At 36.3% G+C, this 19,593-nt stretch overlaps 1 protein-coding gene across 10 annotated transcripts in view; it reads right to left on the bottom strand.

Moving 5' to 3' along the window:
• PDE7A (phosphodiesterase 7A) overlaps positions 1–19,593 on the bottom strand; it is a 75,882-nt gene that overhangs the window by 26,207 nt on the left and 30,082 nt on the right. For 3 of the 10 annotated variants that reach the window (XM_059861259.1, XM_059861231.1, XM_059861285.1), the window contains exons 2-4: positions 9,738–9,798; positions 3,219–3,251; positions 2,650–2,733 (exon numbers count right to left, since the gene is read on the bottom strand). In XM_059861259.1, coding sequence (XP_059717242.1) covers positions 2,650–2,733; positions 3,219–3,251; positions 9,738–9,798 — 178 coding nt within the window. Of the gene's footprint in view, positions 1–2,649; positions 2,734–3,218; positions 3,252–9,737; positions 9,799–16,401; positions 16,518–19,593 lie in introns of those variants that run through there. The other 7 variants (XM_059861240.1, XM_059861294.1, XM_059861275.1 and 4 more) reach the window with 5 other exon arrangements.

Consider the following 19,593-nt stretch of genomic DNA (forward strand, 5'->3'; position numbering starts at 1 on the left):
ATATTACTCCCATTACACTGTCCTAACAACAACATTTTTCCAACCATCTTTCTAAAATCAAACTTCCTAAAAGTTACTGCTGAGAATACTTCTAGACAGGTTAGAAACTTGAATATTCATGTATCAGTTACAGAATTCTGTGATGAAGATATACATGCTGAGCTTATAATGCCTAAGAAGATACAGAAGTGATCTTTAGAAGTAAGTGCTGACAAACTTTACTTGGCAACACTGGTTGAAGTTGCAATTTCAAACAGTGTCATGAAGCAAAGTAATGCATTTAAAATTCACTACTCTTCTAACCTATCAGTAAAATACTGGGTTAAGAGCCTATCAAATATAATAGAAAAGACTGGTCAGCATATTATTAGCTACCCCTCCTCAAAGACATTCAACCTCTTCTCAAAACATCATTTACAGAAAAAGAAAACAATGCTGAACAATAAAGTTAGCAAAGCAAAACACAGAACAGTTCTAATGCTTCAGCACTTTGACTGACAGCAACTATGTAAGTTCTCTGCAAAACACATAAACAATGACCATTGCAAACAATTTAGAACCACAGAATATAGCAAGTGGATACTACAAGAAAGTTACAGTGAAACTACACAAACACAATGAAGGAAGCAAGTCCATGCATTACTGATGTTCAGGATACAGCTGTGGTGGGGAGAAAAAAAAAAAAGGCAATATTCAGATGGTTTAGTCTGCTTCAGCTGCAGAAGAGACCCTTTCCAGTTCAGTATTTGCCCAAGGAAAGAAGAGATGACTGACTCCTCTCACATGTTATTGCTCGAATGGGTGAGTATTTTTCAGTCATTTACCTGTGTGTGGCAAAAACAGCTCCTTCTGAAGTAACCAGGAGAGGGCAGAGGAATGGGCAGGGAGAATATCCTAAAAATTAGGTCAAGTCTGATTCCTGCAAGTTCTCTCTACTGGCAGTCTCATATTGCATTACTAAATCTGACTTAAAACAATTAAGGAAACAATGATCAGGACTAAATAAGCATTGCAGAGAGGAAAAAAAAAAATATGGATAAAAAAGAATCCCACATTTATGTAAATTACTAGATAACCTACTAATATGGTGAGAGATTGTGCTGAATTCCTGACTTTGAAAGAAACTCCACAATGTGGCAGGAGCCCAGAAGGCAAAGAGCACCTTTTCAACAAGCTACAATTCTCAAGTGCAAAAAATCTTACTATAATATGACAACTCTGAAAACTGACTTGAGAGGGAAGTTAAAGCCAAAGATTTTTTTGGGCCTCCTAGCAATATTTTTTGCTGTCATTAAACACCACAGGTGATGTTGCTAAAAGCTGGTGGCTGTGTCTCAACAAGTAGGGGCAAGGAGAAAGGGTGTGAAAGTCCTTTTCCTGACTAGTCATGATCTGCCTGATGCACAATCATCAGGATGGAAAGAAACAGTGTGATGAGGACCATAAAAACAGTTAATCTGACCACAGCAGTAATATGTTGACTGCCTTTTAACAGGCAGTTATTTTAATACTTCTGTTAGTATTTTCCTATATCAGCATGAAATGCTACATATATATATACACACTCACAAAAAAAACATTATGCACTTCATAAATGGCATGCTATTTCTGCAGAGAATTCATTATACTCAATCAGGACTTGAGATGAAACTCTTATCCTCTGTATTGAAAAAAATCTACATAGCACACTCTTCAAACTTTGTTTTCTCACCTATTTTTATGAAACTTTTGAACAAAACTAAGAGTTTAAGAGTTTTAGAAATTGTCTACTTTTAAAAATTATAACTTCAGTTAAGATCAGAGTGTAAGACCAGTTTCTGCCACTCATTTTTATTCAAAAGGTAATTACAACAACCACACTTACTACCACGAAATCAGCTTTACTAAATCTCTCCACTGCATTCAGAATACTTGGAATTGTGCTGATACAATGCTGGTATAGATCCTTTATGACACTTAATACCTTAATTATTGGCATAATTTAATTAAGACTCAGATCCCCTGCACTTTTGCTGCATATTGGTTTGGTGGTGTCAAAACTTTATATTACGACTACTGACAAATTTAGTTGCAACAACATAGATGGATAATTTAACTTTTTTCTCTACAAAAATTTTCTTCTTGTTACACTTCTGAAAAAAATAAAAGATTCCTCAAACAATTTTTATTTAAGATCTGTCTCTGTCCAAAAATTTAAGTCCGAGCCATGCACTTGAGTAGATGTAAATGTTAATTCATTATGATGAGGTCAAGAATATTGATATTACTGTAATTCTGTTCAAGCATCATCCTGGACAGGGCCTTTCTAGTGCTTTATAAAAACAGAAAAGTATTCTCCTCAACTGATTGTGTCTGCCAAGTAAGCACACAGCACACACATCAGTAGCTGTTTAGAAGATACATCTTCATTTCCATATGGATTTAGGTCTAAATTCAATAAGTTTAAAATTATGAATTTTTTTAAAAAAATATTTAGTAGTGACAATTTTCCTCTTCTATTTTTGGCAATGAGCTAGAATGAAAGATTTTCCTAAGAAGTATAAAAAATAGTCTTGCTATAAGAGCTGCTAACTTTACTTCAGAGGTTCAGTAGTTAAAATTGATGGAAGCCTTTGTTTATTTGTCATTTATCTGCTTTTAAATACTTACAGTGAAAAATACGGAAATCAATGTATGGATGAGAACCTCTTCTCTCTGTTTCAAATCCTGCCCGACTTCTTACTCGCACATCTCCTAGAAACAGGGTCAAGAGTGAAATAAAAGTGTGGAAGAGTGGCAGAGATAAAATGCAAATGAACATAGCCTGGAGGGGTTAAGATTCATGTACTTAATGGAGGAGAGTAATTCAAACAATAGGCCTACTTCAATGCTTTTTGTTTTAAAGGTGAAATTCAAAACAAAGTTTGAAGACTTTTTAAACATGCAATCACATGCTTTCTTGCCAAAATCTCTCCTGCCTAAGCATACGTTGCCAGAAGCATGTGATAAGCATTCAGATGAAATTAGGAAGAGCTTGCTACACCAGTATGGTAAAAATGCACCTTATTATGACAGAAAACAAGAACATTTAAAGTTGATTTGTTCCTCAGTAACACACATACAACAATAACATTTTGTAGAATACAAAAAAGATTCAACTTCTAGAAATGGTAGCTTTTAGCAAATAAGCTAGTTACAATATGGTTTTGTATTATATTTTCCCACTAGCATTTACTTACTTGCGCTCAGCTGTTTGAATATTACACAAGAGCCTATTAAAATACCAAAACTCAGTATTAAAATTTGATCAAACTATTTGGCACTCTAAATAGCTTCAACCTGAATCTCTTAGCATGCTACTTGATTTCTACTTATGCATTTTACCAACTGAAAGCTGATCAGTATTCTTTCGTTAGATAGTATGTATTAATATAAGCAGTTCACTTGCATTAAAAGCTTTCACTTGAAATCCTTTTGCAATTACAAATTTGGAGAAATCTTCGAGAATCAAATCCAATACTGTTTCCCTCCTCAAACCCCAACAAAGATAAATGTAAGATGTGCAAATGTTGTGGTTTCTAATTATGAAAATCTATCAAGTGTCGTATTCGCCTCACTTCAAACACAGCACCTCCCATATGAAACCAAAATAAGTAATTAACAAAAAGCACTATGATTGAGTTTATAGGAACTAAATAAAAATATAGCTATTTATTTTTCATCAAGTTATAGGCATCTTGAGAGCATTTTTTTCCTTTTTTGCTTTTCTAACCTGCAACGTGTAATGCTGAAGCAGTCAACTTATCAAAAATAGCTAAAGGTACTGACTTACACTTCAGTAAATATGCTTTTAAATACTTAACAGGTATCTTTCTAGAGATACATATCTATAAACACTGACACATCTACAGTGATGCACTTTACATGAATGTTATCTTGTGAGGCATGCTTGAAGGATCACAAAAGGGTAAGAAGGCCCAGGGCTCCCCTAAAGTTTACACATCAGTAAAAACATAGTAAATACATGTGCCTTTCAGTTATTAATTTTTTTTTTAACTGAAAACCTTAACTGAGCTGCAAGGGAAAGCAACCCAATTACTATCTTCAAGTATTATTTTTCAGACCACTTACAATATATTACTTATAAAGGCTTCAAGCATTCATTTGAGCAGAGTGCAAGAGACTTGTTTTCTTCCAGGCAATACAGAGGCAGCAAATTGTAGAACTCTTCTGTTAGGCACAAGCAACTGGTGAGTTTGATTTACAAAATAAATTAATAAAAATGAAAAAGAGAGGAAACTTTGGAAGAGAGGGGGCAAATGCATTAGTAGCTGTATATGAAAATAACAGTGTGCATGGAGGAAAATTCGACTTTCATTACCTTTCACTCATATTTATCTGGGTAATCAGGCATAGCTACAGCTGTGTGAATGAGTTCACCAGCTAAATTAAAAGAAAATAAAAGAGGTTTTTTAGTGGAGCTAATTTTTTACAGAAAAGGTGATACAGCTTTCGTGATTTATTTTTAGTTTAAAATGCAGTTTTTTACTTTTAAAATTTACAAACCACAGTACCAATTAGCAAATAGTTTCAGATAGTGAATGACTAGGTTGTGGCAAACAATTTGTTTTAAGTGTCAAGAACAGGAAAAGTTCACAGAACAATACCTGAAGGCCAACATGGAATTCTGCAAATAACAAAATGTTATGTATGTTCATCTGATAAATGATGTCCAGAAAGTTTCCCTCTGCTTTGTTCTTTTTCATTTACTACCCTTGACTAACAGCATAGACTGAATAATAGTACCCTTGGTACCCTTGAAATGCCTGCAATGTTGAGAACTTTAGGGAGGAAAACAACAAAAACTGTAAGCAAAATGAAGAAGTGCAACTGACTACATTACTTTAAAAAAGAATTATTAGAATGTCTATTTACAGGAATATTTAGCCATAGGAGGCATTGTATACTAAAAAGGCACACGGCAAACTAAGGAAAAGGCAACTGTAATAAGATAAAGCTAAAATCAGTGTATTTACTTGCATACATAAAAAATGATGAATTCCCAACTGGAATTCATTACAGCAAACAAAGCAGAAAATTCTCTTGTGCCAAACAAAAGCAAACGAGATGTCTCCATTATCATGGTACAGAACTGCTGCATTTTTCAAGATTTCAGACAATAAATGTACTTGAAAAATACTGGTACAAGTGGAATTTGATGATATCATACATCCATCTGAAGTTTCTAAATAAACAGAAGTAGAAAAAGGGATAACTGGCTGCACATTATGAAATAATGTGCTATTAGCACAGTGAAACTAATCTCTAGTGCATATGTATAGTTAGTTCCAAAACATCCAGAAATACTGGATCATCATTATGCATTCACTTTGGTTAATGTAACCTGCAGAAGATTAATGGATCCCAAATGCACCCACTTCATTGTACCTTCACACAACATAACATGTTCACATCAATTTGCTTGGGAAATCCTGCACAAGTGTTTTGCAACCCTGTGACTCTGAAGTTATGCAGGCTTTAATTTTAAGGAAGAGACATGTTTACCTCCACAGAGAACTTCACAAAAAAGCAGAAGATATTCCAGATTTGAGATTACTTTTATCAAACAAAAGGACACTGTAACATAATTCCTTCAAACAGCAACAGAAGTCCAACCTCAGAGCCAACCATTATTATAGTAGCCAAAAGACAATTAAAATTCAACACCTAAAACAAAAGAACTTACAAGTAGTTTTTGTTTTTTTAGACCCTTACAAACATATTGAAATGCTTACACAATCTTTTTAAGCCATCAGATCCCACAGTCTGCTTACAGGTAAATTTCCCTGGGGGAGAGCACAGAAGTGACAGCAAGCTGACTGACAGCTTTTTTCTGAATTATCTCTTCTTGAGCTACTTTCAGCCACACTGGAAAGATTCCGGCGTCATCTCTATGGAATACATTCAAGTCCAGCATCTTAACGATACTGGACTTCCAGGAACAATTTTTTTCCTTCTTTGAGAGTTTTGCTGATTCAAAAGAATCAATAGAAAGATTTAAAAAAATGTGAAGCCTTCCTTTCCAAACTTTATTCTGAGCACAAAAATGATACAATATCTGATGGCTGAGTATTTAGCTACATTTTTTTTTTCCAGAATAGTCCTGCATGATCAGGATTACTTGCATTTTTTAAGACAATGATCATACTGGCAGAAATTTAATTGAAAACTAAGTAAATCATGGAAGAAGGAATGTAAGAGGGAGGTTTGCAGCTATAACTGAAAACTGAAAAGTAATTAGGGCTGTAATAAAACTTACCTTGAAATAGATTGTTTAATTCCTGCCCCTCTCTCAGATTCCTTCTCACACCACAAGGACAGCTCTGATACTTACGAGGCAGCTGAAATGCCACAGCTGACATCCCTGGGCGTTAGGGTTACCCAGCACATACTTGGTGCTACCCTAGCACTGCAGTGTGGCACAGTAACAATGCAGCAGCTGCTTGGGGAGCTGAGGCCATCCGGAACAGGGGCAGAAACCTCAGAGACCGTGGAGGACAGCTGGGAGCAGAAATTGCGACAGCCACCTCAAGGTAAAGGACTCAAGTCAAAGCCATGAGGTTGTGAAGAGCAGGATTTTCCGACAGAATTACTAACTTCTAACTTCACATATTAAAATTCCTATTAAATTTGTTGGAGAAATAGATGACAGGTCAGCTCAATGTGCCAGAATTAAAGCAAACAGAATACAACATAAAAACCACTACCAGAGAAGAGCGTGCACAGTACACAGTAGCTTTTCTCCAGTGTTTCCTATTTAAGTGATCAAGACCTCTAAAGGAAGATAAATGCTTCAATTGTAGCTGAGAGGTGCATGCTCACCAATACAAGCAGTCAGTGCCCCACACTTTCTACCCCATGCACAGTAGAAAAACTTTCAGTCAATATAAAGCAACAAGAAAAGGAAACCAGAAAAGCAATAGAAAAATCAAGAAAGTATCAAGATTACACAGAAGCACTTACAAGATATTTTGAGAATTCCTCATAGCTGCTGAGAAAAGTGGCTGAGGTGATGCAGATGTTTTAGCCTTTCCAAGGTCTTAAAAGAAAAATTCTACAATGCTGCATCTGTATCTGTATTTTAAAATAGTAAATAAGCCACACAGGAGTGGCTTAGTGTATATTTTAGGAATGGGGTATGACAGATGAGTCATTACAGTCAGCACTGCTTGTTTATAACGACACACTGATGAAGGCAGTTAGGAGTGAGCTTTTTATTTTGCATATTCCTAAAACAGGATCTCTTAAACTGAACCTGGACACACTGCCATAGCACAGGAATTCCTATTTACTTAATGGAAATGAATTTCCATTGGATTACCATTGGAACAGCCTGAAAACATTGAATGAAGCAACTTAATGGCCAGCACGACTAAACAAAGGCAGAGGGCATTATTGTAGATACTCTCAGCCTTACATTTTTGGTCTGCTAAGATAAACACCTGACCAAGGTACATTTTATTACTAGATATGTTTATTCCATTAGTATGGAATAAAACCAACCAAGTAAAAGGCAAATATTCTCATGACTGTGCCTAACTTCCCATTAAGTTACAGCTGAGGATTCCTTATAGCTTATTCTGCTCAAGTGCACTGAGATAAATAGAACAAAACCAAAACTCTAATAATACTGCAGGAAAAGCAATGCTTCACATTTCTTGCAAGAAATTGTAATGGAATATATTAACCCTTGAATCTACTCTGATATGACTCTTTCTACATACTAATGAGTCCAACTGTTCAGCTTTCAGGCTGGTCTTTTTTACAGTCGATTTACAAGTACAAAAATAATAAATCTGTATATAGTTGCTAACTTGTACAGTATAGTACACATAACATTTGCGTAAACCAAATGATATCTATTAAGTGAGAAAATTACACAAATTTACCACATAATGATTCAAACATGCCATGAGCAATTTCTTCTTTGCTTGTTGGTACCCTCCTCCCCCACCTTAGTTGGAAGTCAATTCTTTAAAAGATTTACTGCTTCTGAATAGCAGAACAGCATGAATGAATTATGCCAGCAAGAATTATACTATTCATAACAAGCATCAATCTCATTACATAATAATTAATTTCAATGAGAGTACAAGTGAAAAATTAATTTACTTAAGATCGTGTTCTGAATATTTTCCAGTTCTACCTATGAGAATAGTGGAAGTTTTCCAAGACAAATTAAATTTTTCTCTCCAGTCAGACTTCTATATCAAAAACTAGAGGAAGCCATGCTTTGCTTCTCTCTAGAATTACTTGAGCATTATCACAAATCCTTCTGCAGAAGTGATGGGCCTAACTACTTCATTTTAACTTTTGAAAACAAAATAAACCTATTTACAACAACAACCGAGCAGCTTTTTCAATAAGGATTTAGAACCCAGTATCTTCTGTTCTCATCTTAACAAATCCCCAAAGTAATTAAATTCTCTGATCAAAACCCCTTCAGTAGACAGTCAGTGCTACAGTATTAACAACTACACAAATGTAAAAAATCGAAATAACTGGAAGAAAAAAGTGAAGCTGCTAAGTCAAAATTGAATTTATATGTATACATGACCATATATTCCTACATATGTAGGTTAGGACTATAAATTCTTAAACACACATACATATAGCTTACAACTTTAAATTCCATAGACAATGCAGTTATGAATTTCTGGGGACTTTAACATGTACAATATACAACCAAACTGATAAGACTCAGGGCATAAAAAGACATGTTCTGGCTGATTTAGTTGGAGATGGTTAAGAATTTGTAATGAGTAGCTGCTGGTGTTCATTGAGCTGTGTGAGACATCATGCAAGCATTCATAGTCCATTTCAACACAGATTCATAGCTCAAGGTGGCTTATATTAAGTGGTGCCACACAGCAGTGAAACAGACTTAGAGCACATACACAGTCCCTACGCCATCTGCACCACCAGCAGCCTCCGGAAGAGGTGTAGGATATACTGAATCTGCAAGAGCCAGATCTGCAAGAGCTTTGCATCTTTCTCCTCTCAACATATGACCTCAACTCCTTCTGTGCACTCACTACCATAGAGGGTCTCCCTTGGATCCTTTCCCCTCCCAATACCATTCTTTTGTTTGAACTTGGCTTTACCCTTTATCTCCTTGCTACTCTGGAAGCACTCCTCAGTAACTGACTGAACTACTCAGCCCTGTCAAGCACCCTTTCCTTTCTCAAGTCACCTTCTAGGATTAACGAGAAAAATATTGTTTAAAATCACATCATTATTTCCAGAACACCTCGCGCATTTCATAGCCTCAGTACTGAAGTTTTTAACAGTGTGTGGCAACTTTCCAATAAGTGTTCTCTAAGCTACAGTTTTAACTAGAAAGATACCATGCAGAGGTGGTAAATTCCATTACAGAAAGTAAAGTTTTCTAAGTGACTCATGATTGATCTTCTACCAAACATACTGGGTTAATTATAAGACCTTTCCTTTTTCTTCAATATAGGAGTAAAACATCCTACACAATGTTTAACTCAGGAAAAAAGAAACTAAAAAAGGCAAACAACCAAAAAAACCCACGTCAACATGTAAGAACCCAAACTCTTGTAGAGAAGCTAACCAAAATATTATCCAGGAGAAAGAGAATGCTAAGTTTATCAATTCAACAGAGATATAAAAAAGTTATTATTTAAATCAATCATAAATGTTGGAACTTGCAATATAGAAAATGGTATGCTTACCTAGCATACGAATGTACAACGCAGTCTGATCAGAGCTGTCATAGGAAATTGCTCCACGTCTCTGAAAAAAATAAGCGTATTTTAGAGCAAGTTAGAAGCAAATAATTTTTATATTGAAATGAAAATAAAGTATTAATTGACACATTTCTATTTTAACTCTTAACAATAATTTTAGAAATTGTGCGTCTTTCATGCAAAATACATTTTTCTAGAATACGTATCAACTGATTTTGCTTTAAGAGGGAACAAAGGAAGGATAGGAATTGGTAGTGAAAAGATTATGAAACCCAAGATCAGAGCGTGGTTAAAAACACCTCATATATTCCTTTCCAATGCTCCTCAATCATTCCCCACAATAGGAAAGACATAGAACGAGATTATGCAGACACAAAAAAGTGCTCGTTATGGCCTTCTAGAACACCATACTTGAAACAAATACTTAAACTTCCTTGTTCATATATCTACTTTTACCAAAGGTAAGAGATGTAAAAACTGAAATTACACCATTACTACAGCCCTAGGATGCCACATGCTACTTTCATTCTACCCTGTATTTTCTGTAGGCAAAGCAAGGTATCACTGAGGTAAGATGCTATACATAAAGGCATTTTAGAGAAAGCCAGCAAGCAGTATTTCAAATTTGATGATAAAAGTTCAGAAGAATCATCAAGTTATCCATGTATAAGATTGAGATACTCCCACATAAACTGTATTTTTTACCTACATGGGACACATGTTTCATACATATTCAGCTACTCTGGTAGTTACAATCAAGGAAGTCTCCCACAAAGTGGTGAACTTCTCCTCCAACAGCTAAAAACTGGAGGAATGTTCTCACTGGCATCAGATAGTCTTCAAAGCATGACTCCACCTAGCACCCAGCCTCACATGGTGCCTTTATTGTACTTTGACCATCTTCTGCCCCTTCCTAGGGCCTTCATTAATGTTACTTGTTAATCCTAGGATGAGATGATCACCTTCACAATCAGACTTCCATTTTGTTTTTTACAGAAACAAGACTTTTTGTGGGAGGTGCACATCAGAAACTCCTATGACCTTTCTCTGTATACCACACTTCTTACACTGAGGACAGTGAAGTCCTTGATGCTATCAAGAGTCACCACACACATTTGAGAACTTCAGATAAAAGTCAGCCTGGTGGCAAACACAATCACCCATTTTTTAATGTACACATCAGGAACAACACTACCTCAGGGACACACAACAGCCTGAAAATGTGTAAGTTCAAAAGATAAGAAATCAAACCATGTTAGGAAACAGGATAGAAAAAATAATGTTCCCTATTGAAAAGAATTCTGAAGGAAATGAAGGAAAGAAAAATTACATGGAAAGGAAAAAAGGCAGAACTGCTGATATGCATCTATCTACAGAACAACCTAAATGAACTCAAAGACAGACTAGAGATAAGCAACCTAAATCACCATGATCTGCACAAGTGATGGGCTAAGACTCTAAACTCATAAGTTACACTTTTTTAAAAAATATTTTTCATGCCAAAACAAAAAATAAAACCTTCTACAACTTCCAAGTGTAAGGTTTTTCCAAAGGTAAGATTAATATGCAATTACAGAAGTGACCAAAAGACCTAGCTCCAAATAGGGTCCAATAATAATAATGGGGTCCAAGCTGTTGCAAAGACTACAAGGAAGAACTCCCTGTAGAGAACTTTTATGTTGTCTCAGCCTTTGTTCTATATTTTCGTGGAAGATCATAAACCATGCAAATAATTCCTCAATATATGCTTGTACAACATTTCTCACAGCATTATGCCTGTCCCGATGGGAAAGGCAGAAATACAACTACTCAGCCAGAAAATGATGCTGATTTCTCACTAACATTTTCAATGTTTTTCATTAAACTTGCCTTTGAGTTTCAGAAAATCTCAGCTGAATATATTTTCCACAGCCTGGAACATTTCGTATCACTGACTAGGCACAATCAGTGATGTAATTTAGTGCTAACTTGCAATTTGCACCTGTCTATCACAGATTTCTGGACATGTCCAGTACAGTTCTGTAATCTAATACAGGAGAAACCTAAGCACACATGCAGCTACAAGACCCACATACAACTGGAGCATTAGTCTCCAAGAAAGAAAACAATATAAAAAAATTTACTGAAAAATAAATTTTTTTGATATGTCAATTTTAAAATATTACTTGCTCCCCAAAATAAAATATTGTTAGATAAAGCAGCATATATAAAGTAGTGCATCCATGAATGATATCGAATACAAAGCACATTTTAAAAAATATACAGTAGTTGCTTATACAGGCAAGTGATTTTGCTCTGCAAGGATATACTTGAAACAATCAAATCTAGTAAAATTATCTTAGTAAGTTTAGTTCTCTAAGGAAAAACAGAGACAATTTATTGTACAAATTTCACTGGCAGTACTACGCAAATAGCAGGACAATTTCAGCTAATTCTGCTAAAAGACTGAGGTCTCAAAGATATCGATTCATTGAAATTTGTTAAATAAAACAGATAAGAGGAAAACATGCACTAGCAAGTTCCACCAACAGATGTTGGGGGGTGATGAGTGGTGAGATCTTTTATCTTTAGACCAGGCAAGTAAGTGAGGTACAGAGAGCTAAGCATTGTAGTGGGCAGTCAGAGACAAAGGACAAAGCTAATGGTACAGAGGCTTTTTAGCAACTTGTGATAAGTAAACAAATAATATTGCACTCATACAGACACAGATTGCTTTGTGTCAGCTTACCCTGCAAATACGTAACAGACCATCTCCTGCAGGCTGTGGTGCACCACCTCTTTTCCCACTTCAAATAACACTGTCAGTGCATTTGTTATTCTACCCCCCACAGTACTCCAGAAAAATGCAAGGAAAAAGGCAGAAAGAGAGAAGTAATTTACCATACCCTCTATGGGGTTCTTTAGGATATATTGTCCAGATTCCACTACTTAAACCCAGCAAAGAGAAAAACCAGATTTAATGCTGCAGTTTTTGCTGTGATATGATCAGACAGCAAATTCATAAGGAAGGCAAACGTGTCTTGAAGAACTAAAATTACTGTCAAGCACCCAACTGTTCAAACAACCTAATCAGCGGGATTTTACCCTTGTTGATGACCAAAAAGGCCACCCTCCTCATGGCTAATTAAAAGCCCACTCTCTGTAGTCTACTCCAAGACACCAACACCATACTTACCCTAAAAATATACCTTACTTACCCAGCTGAGACAACCATAGCATACACTGAATAGCATACCCTACAGACACCTTGGATCAGAAAATATTACTTGTTGTCATGTTATGGTCAATATTTTTAATTCATTTAGCATAAGAATTTATTTCTAAATCTCTGCACCACCTCTCCGGTCTACCTGAAGATTTGTACCTGTTAATAACAATACTGACCCTCTGTACAAATATCAAACAAATAAGCACCATTCCAGCAAGCAGACAGAATTACTAGTGCTCAAAGACAAGACAACCCTAATGTGTCTGTGTTTAGGCAGGTTCCGTTTGCAAGCACAAGGACAACTTGGAGGGAATGTGCTGGATCCTAAGTGATTCAACAAATTCCTCAAATGATTACCTGAGATTCTCAACTGCTCTGCTCCCTTCCAGGCATGAGCACAGCCACTTGAACTGGGTGGGCTGTTTTGCTTCAGCATTGAAGATGGATGTCAGAGAGATGATTGGGAAGGATTTTTCCTCAGTTTCACACTAGAGTATCATTTATTCTTCAAAAGGGTGATACAGTCAAAAAAGCTTCCTTTTTTCTTCTCTTTTGAGACATTTGTGGAAAGTGAATGGAAGAAGTTCAAACTAAACTGGAAGATCCATTAATCCTCTAAGAACAACACAAATACAAGGACTCTGCAAAAACATGCAAAGGGAGTATCTACCAGAACTTAGATTTAAGTCAAATCTCTCTGAATATCTTTTCACAGAGTATAGAAAGTTATTAAAGGCCACGCAATGGGAACAACGTGCCAAAATAGCACACAGATACATCTTCAAAGGGAAACCGCTTCAGTGATGCTTGGGAGTACAAGCATTTGCATGTACCACTTGGAAACGGAGCACCTGCTGCTGTTTGTGTCAAACAGAAATGTTTCCATTGATGTATCAGTTTTATCACAGACTTCCCAATCTTGTTGAGAGCAGAGCACCAGCATTACCGCACTTCATTTTGGCAAGGGCCAGTTTGTGCACTGTCTAGCAAAACAACTCCTGTTCTCATTCTCTAACAACACCTGCTAGAGCTGTTGGCCTTCAAAATTCAGTACCACCCATCAAAAGAACCATCCATGCTTTTTGAGGGACTACACAAGCCTCATTTTGCTACTCAGTTGTTTATTCAGAAGCTGGGAAAGAAAAGACAGAGGACAGAAAGCAACACAGGCAAGTGTTTTTACCTACCTGACTTTCTAGTCCAAGCTCTTTGCTGAACTATCAGAGCATTAGTCTCAACTGCTCAGAAGACAAGTGTGGAGAAGTTGTTATACCGATTGCAATGTACTGGTTATGCTACCTCAAATATACACCCTTGGAAAGTATTTAAGATCATAAGACCGTTTATGAACTAGAAGTCTTGAGAATGACAAACTAGTTAAGACCTTACTTCTCCAACTATGATTAGATTTCAGAAGCAAGACTGTCATGTATCTTAGACTTATTTCAAGTATTTAAAAGTTCCATGCTAAGATTCACAGTTTTCCAAAAAGCACCATCAAGTTTTTAACTCACTAAAGCATAGAAAAACGCTCTTTAGAAGCACTTAAATTCACGCTGAATTCAGGTAAGCCACTGCAAAGCGGTCCTACAACTACTTTAAAATTTAATTGCAGTTCAAAGCACTACTCTGAAAGTTTATCAAACCAGCAGTAAGAAAATGTCATTCATACTGCCTTTCTGAAATTTAATCAGCAATAAGATCCACGCCTTTCCTTCAACTATTCAAATGCGATAATTTTAATATTTTCTTCCATATAAAGCTATTTCACATGATCACCTCCCAAGACAGATGGCAACCATTTTTAAACCTAGCTATCATCTGAGTGATAGTTATCAATGTTAGTGATACATATATCTCACAAGCATCTGTAAGCTATTTTTTCTTATATACCTCAGATGCATATCATGTGGCATAAAATGTATCCAAAGCTTTATTAACATAAAAAAAAGACTTAAAAATATACAAAACAAAAGCTTGACAATTGATCAGAAAGACTGTACAGTCAAAAAAGCCCCACAAGCAATTAGTTTAAGTGAGGGCAGTAATACACAGGGGTATTGTCTAAGGAAACTAAATCAGAATAGCATCAAGGCAATGGCAAAATAGGTAAATGAATGAACACAAAACCACTAATTCTTTAAAAGAAACCACCACTAGCACATGTAAAAACACAATCATAAATAGCAAGGAATTTTATGCTTAACTGTATTATGTCAGCTACTTGGAATTTTTTTTTTCCCCCACCTTAAAACAATCTCTGACCAAACTGGATTAGACATAATCCTTGAACAGGTTTTTTATGTCAAGTTCCAAAAAGCCAGCAGTTCAACAGTATACCAGTAAAATGCAGATGATGTACTGGTCTAGCACACAGGCTGTAAATCTGTAGAATCTGCCTTCAGTCACAAGCAAACATCCATTGGGCATCCTGATCTTTTTCTTGATGTGACAAAAGTTGTCACAAGTGCTAGCAACTAAGCCTGACCATTTTTGCTTTTAATAAATTTAGAAACACGTTATTGGCAATGACTGAAGAGTACAGGCATGGGTGCCTGGCAAAGCTTGTTTTCACAACAAACTCAAATTCATGCTTGTTTAGATTCTCCTGTTGATTGTACAAAAATTTTAGAAGTGTGTATCAGTAGCAATAACAAAAAAATTATCTACGAATGCAGGAACTCTATTTTTTTTTCCAGCTTCCTTAATTCTCTCCAATTATTTTGCCTCTCCTTCATAATCGTACATTTAAATTTATTCCTCCTTTTTGCAGTGAGCTATGCTGAGAAGAGCCTGGTCTCATCTCCAGACACCAATCTCATCTATATCCTACCAGCACAAATATCCATTATGGAGATACTTTCATTCTTTGGAATGACAGAGTAAAAACTTAATCCTAACATTAGCATGCACTTTGAAAAACACAGGGATCTCAAATGAAAGGCTACAAAGTAAAGTAGATATTTCACATAAGCAAACAAAACTGGTATTTCCACTCCTGCAACTCTGAAATCAACAATACAAAAAGGATATCCTGTCCAGGAAGCAAAATACACTAATTTGTATTATTCTCGCTATGTTTAAAATTGTTTTCCCTTATTTTCACAAAGGCTTTAAGGTGCTATAAAACTGGAAATCTGTTGGTAACACAGGCAAGCCAACTCCTGCCATTCAGAAGCCATTTCAGATCCCTTTTTTCACCCTCTCCTAACTGGCACTGCTACAAACACACTCCTTCCCACTTCAAGACAAGCAAAAGTCAAGAGCTACAAAATCATGTACGAACAATTAAGAAACACAATCTTAAATGGCAAATAATGTTTCCAAAACAGATTAGATTTAAAAATGAAAAATAAGCACTTGTGAAGTTCTTAATGACTTGTTTTCTCTCAGACTACTTATAAACCCAGTTAGTCAAAACAGATTTTAAAAATGGCCTACCTTAGAAGTAATCCATTTGATAAGGATCAGAGCAAAACACCAGATCAATGCAATTCCCATTGGATCACCCCAAATACCTGAAGCATACTCCTGCCCCGATGGCCGCCAGTGCTGAAAGCAGCAGGGTACAGCAGTGAGGCACAAGGCAGGCAGCAGCTGTCACCTGACAGCCCCTGCAATGTGCTCTGCCCCGCTCCTCTCGCTGCCAACACTGGACTCAACAAGAAAGTTTTACAACCAGAGGACATGGCAATTAGTAAAATCTTACTAAACCTCACAGAAATGGCAACGGAAATGTAAAACCATGATTACATCCTTTCATCACCTTTAAATACAGCAAAGTGTGCCAGACAATAGGATCAAACTCCAGTAGTCAAAACACCCAAGCTAAGTCAGGATACTGCCTTGCCTTCAAATGCTATGAAGAGCCTGTTTCCAGCAGATTCCAGCACTTGTGATATTCACAAGTTCCTTTTATCTCTGCCACCTGGAGAAATGCTAAGAACTGAACTTCAAAACATATTTCAAAATTGCTTTTATAGCAACGTACTATAAATAATGCTAATGAAAGTTAATGCACCAAATATGTGCAACTGTTCAAACCAATTGTCATTGTCTAACTTCTTTTGTCCACTAAATACCAAACCATCCTTCATACTAGCCATTCACACTCATGCCTGAACTGGCATGGGGCTTTTATTTATTGCTCCAAGGGTTGAACCTGGCTACAGTCTCCCTAGCCCTTCCCAGGGTTGGAAAGCAGTCTAACTTCCTCCAAGAACACTGACTGTGCAGCAAAGTGTTCCTACGTGCTTGGTGCAGCCTTAAGATTCATTCTAATAATTTCTGTCATTTTAAGCTGACAAAAGTGTCTCATGTCAAAAATACAAAGAAATCTTAAATACTTAGGGAAAAAAGGAGCTACAGTGGGGGAGAATAAGGAACAGTGTAGGATAATGAGGAGTTTAAAAGGATGACACTGAATAACTGAAAGCAAAATTATATGAAGATCTGCTCTTCCAATATATATATTTTTTTTGCAAAAAAATCAATTCCAAATTCCAGTATGTGCACAAAACACAAAAGTTAGTTCAGATCACCAAAGGAGTAGTTTTAACAAACTAATTTCCTCCCCTCCACAGGAAAAGGGGACACGCACAACAGCGGATGTTTACTAAATTAAGGAGAAGATTTGTTAAATGGGATAGACCTCTTTGTTATTTTACATCATGATTCTGAATATTTATGATGTCTTTTAAGCTATAATCATGTTCTCAGCACAACCTGTGCATCCCTACAGAACCACTACATTCCAAACATTTATCTTCTGCCCTGTCCTCATGCCCCAGAAAAACAGTCAGATCAAAACCAAAGGCAAGAACTTTCAGAATGGGCCTTTTGGTACCTCACTTCATGAATGCAGCACTTATCTAAAGGTCTGTTAAGTTCCACATAAAATACCAACTGTCACAGAGATAAATTTAAAAACATTACCACCTCCAAATAGTTGACACGGTTAAAACACCCTAACAATTAATCACCACTAGTCTGATGTTTCTTTAAAAAAATAAACCCACAATAAATGGCATCAGGCTATATTTGCATTACAATTTGGCACAACTGGAGCAGATCAAAACACACCTGCTGCTCAGGTCTTTACACCTATACTATATGAAGCCCAGGAGTTTTAATTTGTTTTTGAAGGCCATATTTACTCCAACTTCCTGAACCAGATCCCACCACAGGAGGTTCAAAGCTGCCAAAAAATGATCCAATAACTGATCAAACCTCTACAACCTTATTGAGGGTTAAGGCACACTAGGTGCACACAATGAGTGAACGATTTAGTTTCTTTTGGAAGAAGCCTGGTTAGCACATACCAAAACCACACCAGAAAACAATCAAATGAGCACAGCAAACAGGAACAATGAGGTGATCTGCTTCAAGACTGAACTCTCCTCTGAGTAAAACTCAAGCATAAATAGCCTCATACTCTTTGAAACGTCAAGCACTCCTCTCTGTCACCACTATTATCACTCCCTGACAAATCTTGTTTTCCTGTTTCAAAACACATGAAGATGTTTTTGGGAGTGTGTGCATAGTCTTGCCCCAGGTGCATGGAGCAAGACTTCTTCCACCAATTTCAGAAACACAACATAGCAAACAGAACAATACAAAGTGATCACCCTTTCCTCTTTTGTCTTCCATGATTAAGTGGTTTAATTAAGAGGCCTTTTCTTACTGGAAGTTATCTTACAACTGTCTCATGCATAAGTATAATATGAGAACACAGAAATAAAAGTATTTGACCACTTGTTAAGCACCACTAGATTATTATTTGTTTTAATTACAGCTTGGAAATGGAAAGATTGCTTTGGCAATACAATTCTGAATTAGGAGACAGAGTAAAATCAGAAAGTGCACTGGTTTGTATGAGAAGTTTAAGAAAACAACACAGAAGCTAAAGTGCCTCTTTTTGGAGAAAGTGCTGCTTTGAATAACCCCACTAACAACTGCAAGGTGAAAGTGAAAGACACTACATTTTACAAAGAAGAAATTATTTAAAGTTATTAATAAGTATGGTAAACCCACAGGTAGAAGGCTACATAAAAATGCGGTAATACTAAATTCCATCTGTGTTAACTACTCCCTGTTATACTGCCTCAGTTCTGGGATTGCAGAGACCCTTCAGCTGTGGACATCACCATCAGTCTCAGCTTCATCTTGAAACTAAGAAGCACACAAAAAAGAATAGCTATCATGCATTGCATTTTTTGTTTGTTTTTAATTGGGGAAGTTGCTAATGCTGTTTCATTTTCTTTCTTCTCTTTTTCTTTACTGCTTTCTAACAGATTTTTTTTCAGTTTTTCTAAAACCCATTTCCTTGACGTCTGCAGAGACACCACGCTTGGTAAGGCAAGACTGAAAGTACCTAACATTCATATACAAGTTGTTACCTATTCCTCTCTCCTTACCGTCAGCTCACATATACAAGTGCAATTGCTGTCTCTTACCATTTCTAAAGAAACAGAAATATCCCAATGGCTTCAATGTAGACTGGATGATATGCAGCATTGTGTGATGCATTTAAGCAGTCAAAGGCATGTTTTGCTATAATTTTTGCATTTACTGAACAAACTTCTCTGTGCTATTCCTGATAAAAATATCAATGCATTATTAATACAGCAGAAA

This window comes from Haemorhous mexicanus, chromosome 1, assembly GCF_027477595.1.
Source record: "Haemorhous mexicanus isolate bHaeMex1 chromosome 1, bHaeMex1.pri, whole genome shotgun sequence".
NCBI lineage: Eukaryota > Metazoa > Chordata > Aves > Passeriformes > Fringillidae > Haemorhous > Haemorhous mexicanus.